The 11,038-nt window shown below is 34.0% G+C and overlaps 2 protein-coding genes across 2 annotated transcripts; one reads left to right on the forward strand and one right to left on the reverse strand.

Moving 5' to 3' along the window:
- Nucleotides 1–613: 613 nt before the first annotated feature.
- LOC108782057 (homeobox protein TGIF2LX) lies at nt 614–7,214 on the reverse strand. The gene is made up of 6 exons (XM_018550207.1): nt 7,200–7,214; nt 4,615–4,624; nt 4,099–4,400; nt 2,298–2,524; nt 1,863–2,012; nt 614–965 (listed from the first exon to the last, which is right to left on the reverse strand). The coding sequence occupies exons 1-6, from the start codon at nt 7,212–7,214 to the stop codon at nt 614–616; spliced, it is 1,056 nt and encodes a 351-aa protein (XP_018405709.1).
- Nucleotides 7,215–8,126: 912 nt separating this feature from the next.
- Nucleotides 8,127–9,205, forward strand: LOC108782150 (uncharacterized). The gene is made up of 2 exons (XM_018550330.1): nt 8,127–8,270; nt 8,557–9,205. Exon 2 carries the CDS (start codon nt 8,597–8,599, stop codon nt 9,047–9,049), a length of 453 nt encoding a protein of 150 aa, XP_018405832.1. The 5' UTR covers nt 8,127–8,270; nt 8,557–8,596; the 3' UTR covers nt 9,050–9,205.
- Nucleotides 9,206–11,038: the final 1,833 nt, after the last annotated feature.

An 11,038-nucleotide genomic window follows, 5' to 3' on the forward strand; every position in this document is an offset into this window, starting at 1 on the left:
GGGGGAAGTCAGTAACGTCGGCAGTCTAGATAGAAATCTGTAGGTTAGGGTCGACCAATAATGTTCCGTGGCAAATTTTGAATGTGGAAGAATTCTCTGAATATATACACACACAAACACATTTATTGGATCATAATGGCGAGAGTATGGAGAAATCCAATATAAGTAGAAATATTATGAGATATTCACACGAGATATTCATACACAATATACATACATATATATATCTATATGTCTCATGTTTAAAAATTTTTTATTTTTTTACACGTATAAAAGATATATTTAATATCACATGAAAAAAATATATATCTCTTAATGTTTGTAACTATATATTAAACGTCTTCCTTCTTTCAATGTTTTAATTTAATGTTTTCTTTATAAAATTCCTAAAAAACGCCTAAATTTTCTTTTTTAAACTCCTACAGAAAAAAAACTCTTTAATAGTAACAATGAGATAAACATGTCGAAAATGACTGACGATTCCTTTGATATAACTGTAACAATTTCTAAAAAGTGTAATAATTTGCTAGGTTTTTGAGAGGAATTTTTGTCTTTTATTTACCTTTTATATCTTCGTCATCTATTGAGCCGCGATTATCAATGGCAACGATAATTACGATACCGACGTATCTCTCGAGTGTAAAGGTTCTTCCGTTGATGGAAGAGAAGACGGAACAGAAGACGGTGACGAATATGGGGAAGACGTCGAGAGACGAGACTCTGGTGAAGGCGTGTTGGGTAATGAGATTGCATAAGGTAAATTTACCGCAAGTTCGACGAGCATATTGAATGAATCACCATTGTGTTCGTGAACATAAGCGTTTTCAAGACTTCGCGTTGACAGGCCACGATATACGATGTGCTGTTGAACGACAGGCGATACCAAATGCTCACGAGGTGCGCTCCAGTATGCAGCAGGTTCTTCGCGGGTACTCTCAGAATTCTCCACATTGGAAGGGTTAAGCCTACAAAACAAAAAAACATTGTCTTTAAGAGCTTCTGAGTAGTCGCGACGGCTATGTTGGAATTGTGACATCATAGGCGAGAAATGCACATTAATTTTTGTTACGTGCCACAAATAAGCAAATATTAACGAAATGGCACGCAACAAAAATCGTCAAAACGTTACTTTTCCACGCCTTTTATTCAGCCTTTTGTCGTGTTTTCACGCCCATTCAGCCTCGTGGCGAAACGCTATAAACACACACACACACACACGAAATCATGAGCTTCATGTCTGTGTGCTCACTTTCGGCCCGAAAATGAGCGCACGGACATGAGCTCGTATTTATGAGTGTAACTACCAGTTTTGCTAAGTCGTAGACTAATTCGGTGTCGCTATTATCAACATGGAGTTCTTGGCTGACTAGTCAGTCTCGCTTGTGCATAGTGATGAGTCGTAGCATTTGAATTTTGTGATTTGATAATTTAATTTAATATACTGTCAAACTATTTGTGGTGACTCATTGTGTCTGAGACTGATTGGCCTAAATTATTCTGGAGACCGTTTTTGAGATTGTTTGCGTTGCAGTATCGTGGTGAACATGGTGAGTCTCCTCACTCCCGGTAAAATAGTTGCAATTTGATAAATTTAATTTGAAATGATTATTTTTCTAGACATCTTGGAAAATTAATTTCCCAGATTTTCAACTTTCTTTTATTTCTTTCTTTTCTTCCGTTATTATTCATTTGATCGTGCTCCTTAGGATGAAATTGTCATCAAAATCTATTTCTCGGTTGTGAGGGAGCTCACTATGATTAAACATCTTTTTATCCTTTGTTATTTTTAAATTATAATTTATTTAAGTTATTTTTTATTGTCTCTGAAGAAGGCTCAAAAAGCTTGCCTTCGTCGAGCATACGGATGAGAAATAGTGTCGCCATCTAATTGCTCGACTTGAGCCTCAGCGTAAGGACGAACGATTACATTGGGCCATCGTATCGAAGGATGTTCTTCCTCGCTGTGGTAGTCGTTCAAACTGCTTTCGTAATCGTTCGGACAGTCCTCGCTTCTGCGTACGCAAATCTTGAATGATACATCTAATATTTTCACACATCTAACTAATCTATTCTCCCACTTATTTTTTATAATTCTCCAAAAAAGGAACCTTTGCCATTGTTAGCATATTAGCAGAGTAGCGAATTAGTTGATAAGCAAATTAGTTAATAAGCAAATCTCTTTTCGAGCTGTTGAGTTTTCGTATAAGTCGGTCGGCGTTGTCGAGTCGGTGGAATTCTTCGTTCTTACAAGTTGTCAAGAATATAAATAAATAAGATGCAAAGAAAAAGATACTTACCGATATATGGGTTCTTCCAATCCACGTTGCGGAAAATTTATGTTGAATTGTGCCGGTGGGTCGTCCTCAATCGGTTCAAGAGGCGTTCTTCGTCCATGCCGAAGAGGGCTGCTGGAGTTTACACGACGAGTACGACGTGATATCGTGTAACGATTTGGATCCTCACCAGCCTCTTTCAGAATTCCAGGAAGAATGCGTCGTCTAGCATTTATAAACCAGTTACACACCTGCAAAATTTAATGTTATTAGCAAATCAATGCAAATTAGAGGATAATCAACGAAAAACAGCTTAAACTGTTATAATCATCCATTAATAAATCAATTTATTTTTGTTAGAGAAAAAGTATAATCGTTGAGGTAGTTCTTAGATGGCGCTAAGCTATAAAATAAGAATCTTGTCTGCGAATTTACTGTGAATATGTCTTTATGATAGTAATGTTCGTTTCCTGAATCTGCCGTTTTTTTTGTTTCTCTCGCGCTTCGTTTTTTCAGACGTTCGTTTGCTTCCTCTGAAAGAGCTCGCTCTGATCTCGTGTAATAGTTTCTGTTGTAATAAATCCGTAATAAACTTTATTGTAAAACGAAAACCGAGCCTAATTCATAACAATTTTAATGAAATTCATGTCTTAAAATGGGCTGATGTGTTAGGTACTTATTACAAACCGAGAATGATTTTATCAGTTGGCTTTGGTGAAGAGTATCCTATATTTGGTCAAATTAAATATATTCTGTTTGAAGTGGATACTAAGGTTGATTCTTATATTTTAAGAGGTTTTGAGACCTTATCATTCTCTTCTTTGTATCAAGCATATAAAGTTGTTACTATAACAAAGTGGATTTTTATAGAGCAGAAGGTACTTCAAAGTATAAGGCACAAGTTATGAAAGAAGGGATTTTTAATGCGCAAATAAAATAATGTTGAAAGAAGTGTAGCTTGAATTTCTTTTTCAAAATGCAAATGTAAGCATATTGTATTATAGAAAATGTCAAACAGAGTATGTGCCTTAATATTATAATAACGAATGTCAAAACTTATACCCAGCAAAAAATTAATTCGTTAATTGATGTCAAAATGATGTCAAATTGACGTCATTCGACGAATCATTTTGCGCTGCGTATACAAATATTTTAAGTAAAGAAATGTGTTCAAAATAAATATAAGTTTAAATATGTATTTACCCATTCTACTTTATTCTTCTATATGTAAATAATAATCAATAAAGTCAATAAAATGTTATGTTTCTTTCACAGCTGTTAATAAATCTAACTTAACACTTATAAACTTTTCTTTCTTATATGTATACATTAAAAATTTTTTTATAATCTTCTAACATTAAGCTCTGTTTTGTGTATCTGTGTCTTTTATCTATTTTATCATTAATATATAAATTTTAATATTTACAAATTACAAACGATGTCAAATTATAAAAAAAAGATCTACAAATTTCAGCATTAAAAGCTATATCAGAATATGGGACATTGCTATAATTGTAATTTGTAATTATAACAATGTCCCATATTCTGATACAAATTTTAATGCTGTGTACTTGTAAATCTTCCTTTTATAATATATTTTGTAATTTGTAGATATTAAAATTTGTGCATTAGTAATAAAATACATAAAAGTTAACACAGATATACAAAACCGAACTTAACACCTACAGATTATAGACAATTTTAATGAATATATATATAAGATAGAAAAGTTTAGTAACACTAAACAAGTGTTAGTTTGGGTTACGGAGATATATGGATAAATCTGTGTTAAGCATTAAAAATTTATTTTTTGTGTGCTATTTACCTGCATTATGGTAAGGCTGGTCTGGTGACTGAGCGTTTCCTTTTCAACGTCGTTTGGATAGGCGTTGAATTTGTGGTCGCTCAGCCACCGTTTTAGAATGTTAACTGCCTCCTTCGGCAGATTTCCACGACGCCTTCGGCCCGTCGTGTTCTGCGCAGTGACAACACGTCGATTGACGCGATTTTCACTGCGGTTAACCGGCGACCCACGTGGTGAAGTATTCTCCGCCTCCGACGAGATACTTTCATCGTCGGTCGGAGGCGACGCCCTCCTCGTGGTAAGCCGTCGATTGTAGTAAGGCACTGTAATTAGAAAATAATAAACTTATTACCACGAAGTATTAAGAAAGAGTAAAATCTCTATAAGCTGATCGTCTGAAAAGTGTCCCCGTTTCGATTGTCAGTATGGCGTCAGAGACAACCCTTGACAATCGAAACGGGGACACTTTTATAGAAGCGGAGATTTTACTCCTTCTTAATACTCCGTACTCATTACTCAATAAAATAAAAGTATCACCTGTTCTAACCTGCAAAACAACAAACAAAATACTATAATTTTATGAATAAAAATTTTAATTTTTTAAAAATCGAATACCTACTAGATTCACAAAGATATCTAGTGTATCTGTCAATAGCAGACTCGAATTAAAATATATTTTTATTCAATATTATTAAAATCATAAAAATAATTTTAAAAAAAAGACATCGGTTGTTTTAAATCATCATGATCATAAATTCAAATGGGAAAAAATTAAAATTTTAGATAGTGAACCTTTGTACACTACGCACAACAATTAGGGGATCACTTTAAAACCTACAAATTTTGTCGATATTTAAGAAACTGTATCTCTGCTTCCAAAGATCGTAGGACATTTTTTCTGGTCGCGTTTTAAAGGGTGAAACTTCTTCTTTAAAACAGTTAATATAATATTTGTCGTCCCATCAAATGGGACTTTTTCACGGAGACCAGAAGCAGGTTGTGTTAAAATTCTAAAAATTTCGCGACTTTTCAAATTTTCACGGGCAAAATACGAACAGGCCGAAAAATCTTATTACATGCATTTTATAGTTTGAAATGTTTCCTTTAAAACGAGACCACGATGATTACTGTAGCATGTCTAGAAGCTGAGTTATCAGCTTCCAAAGAGAACCTTACATTTAGCAAGATTTTGGGTATTACCGCCAGCATTCACGTTACCCGATGTGCACCACAGGGAGGTTGCTCGGTCGGAATTTGCACATAGGAATTTGCACATCATGTGTATGTGTGGGTGTGTGGTATGTGTGGGTGTGTGGGTGTGGGTGGGTGGGTGGACGGGTGTGTGTGTGCGTGCGTGCGGGTGTGGTTGTGTGGGTGTAGGTGAGTGGGTGGACGAGTGTGTGTGTGTGTTTCAAACTATAAAATGCATGTAATAAGATTTTTCGGCCTGTTCGTATTTTGCCCGTGAAAATTTGAAGTCGCGAAATTTTTAGAAATTTTAACACAACCTGCTTCTGGTTCCGTGAAAAAGTCCCATTTGATGGGACGACAAATATTATATTAACTGTTTTAAAGAAGAAGTTTCACCCTTTAAAACGCGACCAGAAAAAATGTCCTACGATCTTTGGAAGCAGAGATACAGTTTCTTAAATATCGACAAAATTTGTAGGTTTTAAAGTGATCCCCTAATTGTTGTGCGTAGTGTATATTAAAAGATTGATTTCAGAGATGGTACATATAAAAATACAATAATGTGGTTTAAAAAATAAATTTAAGAAAGTCAGGCTTCAAAAGAATAAAATTCAACTACACGATATATTTCATGTATCGTACGACAAGGCTTTTCAAGCCTTCAATGGTTGTAAAACAGAGATTTTCGGATCTCTCTGTTCTATAGTCAATCAACGTGCTTGAAAGCTTTGTCGTACGACACATGAAATATCGGGCTAATTACTGTTACGGACGCGTTCCGGACCACGTGCTCGTTTGTATATTTTTGGAAAGCGTTGCCGGCTTTGACTGTGCACAAACGGTTTCATATTTTATACGGTTTTCTCAAAAGTGGGCTTTATAAAGCTCGAACCTCCTTAAATCGCCTAAACCAAAAAATCACACGTATTTTTAGATAAAGATACTCAATAAGTTATGTTTGTCTATTCACTTTCGACACCTCGTGTCAAAATGCTTTATGTGACTGAGCCTTAGAAAGAATGTAAAGTGACCAGTAGACGCTAAGATATTTCTAAGGCTGTACAATAATCCTTATTTCTTACCTGAAGTCTCCCCTTCCCAAATCTTTTCCACCTATTCCTTCTTTTTACTCCTACTTTAGATTCTTTTTCGTTCCAAATAGATATGGACTTCTTTTTTAGGGCCAATTGTTCCACCTTCCGGTAAATTTTACCTGTTAGGTAAATGTGGCGATCCATGCATGTGATTGGGTAATCTTGCTATTTACCTAACAGATAAAATTTACCGAAAGATGGAACAATCGGCCCTTAATCTTTATTTGTAACATATACACTTGTAGGGCACCTGCTGGCGCCTCACTTTAATTTAGGCTATACGCGCCTGACGACGCTGCTATGTTTGTGCACCTCGCGCATGACGTGTTGAACGACGATTGGCCTGAGCCATGCGAAGCTCAGGGGGTCAATCACGTACCTTTTCCCCTAGGGCGGAAACGTGAAAAGTAAAAATTTTTTGCATGTTTGTGTGTATATGTTCATACATACATTCATAAAAGTTTTCACTTTTCACGTTTCCGCCCTAGAGAAAAAGTTACGTGATTGACCCCCAGGATTGGTGGCTTGAGATATTCAAGCGAGAGTCTGACCGAATCTAACGACCACGAAAGCGTTCAGCTCGCACACGACAAATAGAGTCTTTTGCTGATTAAGTGACTTCGTGCTTGACTTCCTGTGCTCTAAGAGAATTCCTGCCTTCCTCCTCGGGATTCCTGACAAAACTCCCTTACAGTATAAAGACAAGGGTATGCTCGTTTCCTGTCAGACCACTGCGCATTCCCATCACTTTGCCGTATTTTGTCCAAGCTTACGTCATACTCGTGTAGAGTCGGGATGAATCGGATATGATCGGTAGCGTATTCGGCTGCGATTTACCATGGCTCTAACCATGGTGTAATTAGAAAGGTGAAGCAATTATAAGATGCACAGTGGCAAGCCAATCAGATGTGTGCCTAAATTCAAAATTATTGTAGTGGGGGGAATGGCTGGAGGGGTCTTTGCGCGTAGTAAGATGGTGTAGTGTAGCACAGGTTGAGGTTAGAGGATAGTGACAAGGTAAGGACAAATATGTTTATTACTTTTAGTACTTTTGTTATTGTCGATGCGAATAAATTTATTAGTTTTCTTGGAAATTTTCTTGGAAAACATATGAATATTTGAAGGTTAATCTAGAATGCACTTTTTGCTTGTCTTCTAATCTCTCTGCATTATGCTATTGTGTTTTTTGTCTTTTCTGTAATTTATCAACCTTTATCTCGAATGATACGTGACAAGAAGCACGATGTATATTGTAAAACATAGTATATAAAAAACAGTGTATAAGGAGGTTATAAGGCAAGAAACAAAGAGCATATTGTAGATCAAGTTTTACTGTAATAACATTTTGTTTGCTTATTTTTCATTATTTTAATAATTTTTATTCGTCAGAAATCATGCCTGGGTGTGCTGTGTTAAATTGTAAAAGTCATTTTCGATGTCTTTTTGAAAAAGAAGGCATAACATTCTTTTATTTCCCAAAAGACACGTACTTAAAGCAAAAGTGGCTCGAAAGTTGTGGACGAAAACCTGGAGATAAAAAACTCATCACAGGTAACTTTTGATATTAATACGATACAATATACAATGGACATAGAATTCCTTTTCATAAGCTTTTAAATTATTATTTGTGAACAATGGAATAACAAAGAAATGTTTTCAGCAAGAATATGTTCAATACATTTTACCTCGGATTGTTTTGAGGATAAATTAACAAAGCCATCCAGATCAAAATGTTAAACCTCGCATGATTCGGTGATTGATACAAAGCTCCATTCCAACATTGTTCCTCAATTTGGAAAAAAGAAGACAGAAAAAAATATATAATTATTGGACGCTTTCTGCAAATGGTGATCAAGAAATAGAAGGAAGAGAGGAAAATAGTCAGAACCCACCAATTGATCAATTGATGTAGGTATAATCCATATATAAAATGTTGCATTTTCTTTCATTGGTCTCATTCAAGTTTTGGTTCATGTAATTTGGTTAACGTAATTATAAAGTTAAATCTCTCTTCATGTTTAAAATATCTTTTATAAAATAAAAAAAGATATTAAAAACAAATTTTTATCATTTGTTACATTTACATTCTACTAATTAATGTTCTTCACACACTTATATATTTTTTATTAATTACAATACTTATTTTTTATGAGAAGTTATTGCAACAGTACTTATGTATATTTGTATATTACAGTTCTGTACGAGAGAATGTTCAATCAGACCAGAACAAAGAAATGTGTTCAGAACATTTGAAAGAAGTAAAGCAAATTGAGCAAATGGAAGAACTAAATAAACAGCTTAAAATAAAAATCGCAGAGCTTGAAGACAATCTCCAAAGAAAAAACCAAATTATTGATAATATGAAGCTCGATGCAAAGGAACAAGGACAAAAAATTGCATTCGACATCCTCAGTACCATTTTTACTCCTGGTCAGGTTAATAAATTGTTAAAGCCAACACTTACTCGATTTCATTGGTCAACAGAAGACATTTCATCTGCAATGGCTTTAAGGTGTAAGAGCGGACGAGCATATAAATATATCCGCGATGTTATGAAAATACCTCTTCCCTGTGATTCTACCCTAAGAAATTGGAGTCAAAATTTCAGTGTAAAACCAGGAATTTTACAAGACATTCTAGAAATAATGAGAAAAAAAAGAGAAAATTTATCAATCAGTGATAAATGAACAGTGTTAACCTTTAATGAGATGTGTATTGCTAATAAGGTGGACTTAAAACGCAAAGAACAAAAGATTTATGGTCCACATAAATCGTGCCAATTTGTTATGGCTAGAGGCATTTTTGGCAACTGGAAACAGCCAATATTTTATGAATTCTCCCATCAAATGACAAAATCAATTTTATTTAATATCATAAGAATTTTGTTTGAAATAGGTTATATTGTTGTGGCTGTAACTAATAACATGGGATCGTCAAATATGGCATTATGGAAAGATTTAAATATTGGAATCGAAATGTCTACAAGTGACGAATATAATAATAAAAAATTTTGTTATCCATCCAGCGAATGAAACATTAAAAATTTTCGTGTTTGCAGATGTTCCTCATCTGATCAAATTAATGAGGAACAATTTACTTGATTCTGGTTTCGTCGTAAACAATAAATTATTAGAGAAAGCTATTTTTGAAGAATTATTAATTCTAAATGAGCGAGATTTGAAAATAGCATTCAATCTTACTAGGGCGCACCTTGATGCAAAAGGGTTTTAAAGACAAAGAGTTAAATTGGCAGCTCAGATTTTTTCCCGCAGAAATGCCAAAGCTATTCAATACTGCGGACAAAAAGGATTTTTAAAGAATGAAAATTGGCAAGCAATGTCAGACATGCTAGAATTAACTAATAATTGGTTTGATGTCTTAAACACTCAGTCAAAATTTGGAAGACACTCTGGTTTACGTGCCTATGGAATTAATATTAAATATCAGAACATTATTCTAAGCCAGATGACTGAGTTTATTTTAAAAATAAGAACATCTGGAAGAAAAGCACTTTTGCCATTTCAAAAAGACATTATAATAGTAAATTTATCTTTAAAACAATTACTTCAGTATCTAAAAGAAAAATATACTCGCTACGATTTCAAACCAGAATATATAATAACGCGACGATTGTGCCAAGATATATTCGAAAATTTTTTCTCACACATTCGATCCATGGGAGGACTTCATGATCACCCCTCACCTGTACAACTTCAAATTAGATTAAAGTGGTACATTTTGGGAAAACATTCGGAATATGGGTTATCTGAGAAGAAGAACACAGAAATTGATCAAGATTCAAATATGATAGTGGACTTAGAAAATATCTGTCAAAGCGATTCTTCACACGAATTCGAATTAATAAATTATTTTGAACAAGATGAATACACAAGAGAAATAGCTCTATTTAATGAAGATTTAACAATGACAGAAGAAAATTGTAATGATATTTGTGAAGATAAAGTAGAAGAAAGTGTAGGTAATTAATACGTTTTTTAATTACGTTTTATCTTGAACAGATAAAACGTAATTAAAAAACAGTATAAAATTTAAAAATTACCAAGGGCTCTATTCTTGAAAAATTGCGCATACGAAAGTCTAGTAATAAGGTATAATATACGTTACATATACTATAACTTATTATTAGACTTTCGTCTACGCAATTTTTCGAGAATAGGGTCCTAGTAGTTTAGAAAGTATCATAGGGACAAATAGACATTCACATAAATGTCCTTTTTATTAAGTAACTTTACTTAATAAAAACATAATTGCTGAAATAATTGTAAAAATAAAATAATTGTAAAAATAAAATAATTGTAACAATAAAATAATTGTAACAATAAAATAATTTTATAATTATAATATTGTTTTATTTATTACATTGTATTGTTCTTATTTTTACTGTAGAGATTCAGTGGCGAAGTACCTCGGTAGACGAATTAAAACTATTAAGGTGCTTTTTCATGCGCAGCACGCTGCAGCAGCAATTCGTTACTATTGGTTAAGGATTTTATGTAAGCTAGATGACGCACTTCCGGCGCAAAATACATTTTGCCGCAGTTCGTTGAAGTTGAACCGAACGAACAGCAAGCAGCAAGCGGCAAAATCGAGAAAGCGTACAATATGTCCGTCGTTTCATTATGAAAATATTATTTATTGCAATAAATATTAGGAAA

Source organism: Cyphomyrmex costatus, unplaced genomic scaffold (genome assembly GCF_001594065.2).
Source record: "Cyphomyrmex costatus isolate MS0001 unplaced genomic scaffold, Ccosl1.0 scaffold97, whole genome shotgun sequence".
NCBI lineage: Eukaryota > Metazoa > Arthropoda > Insecta > Hymenoptera > Formicidae > Cyphomyrmex > Cyphomyrmex costatus.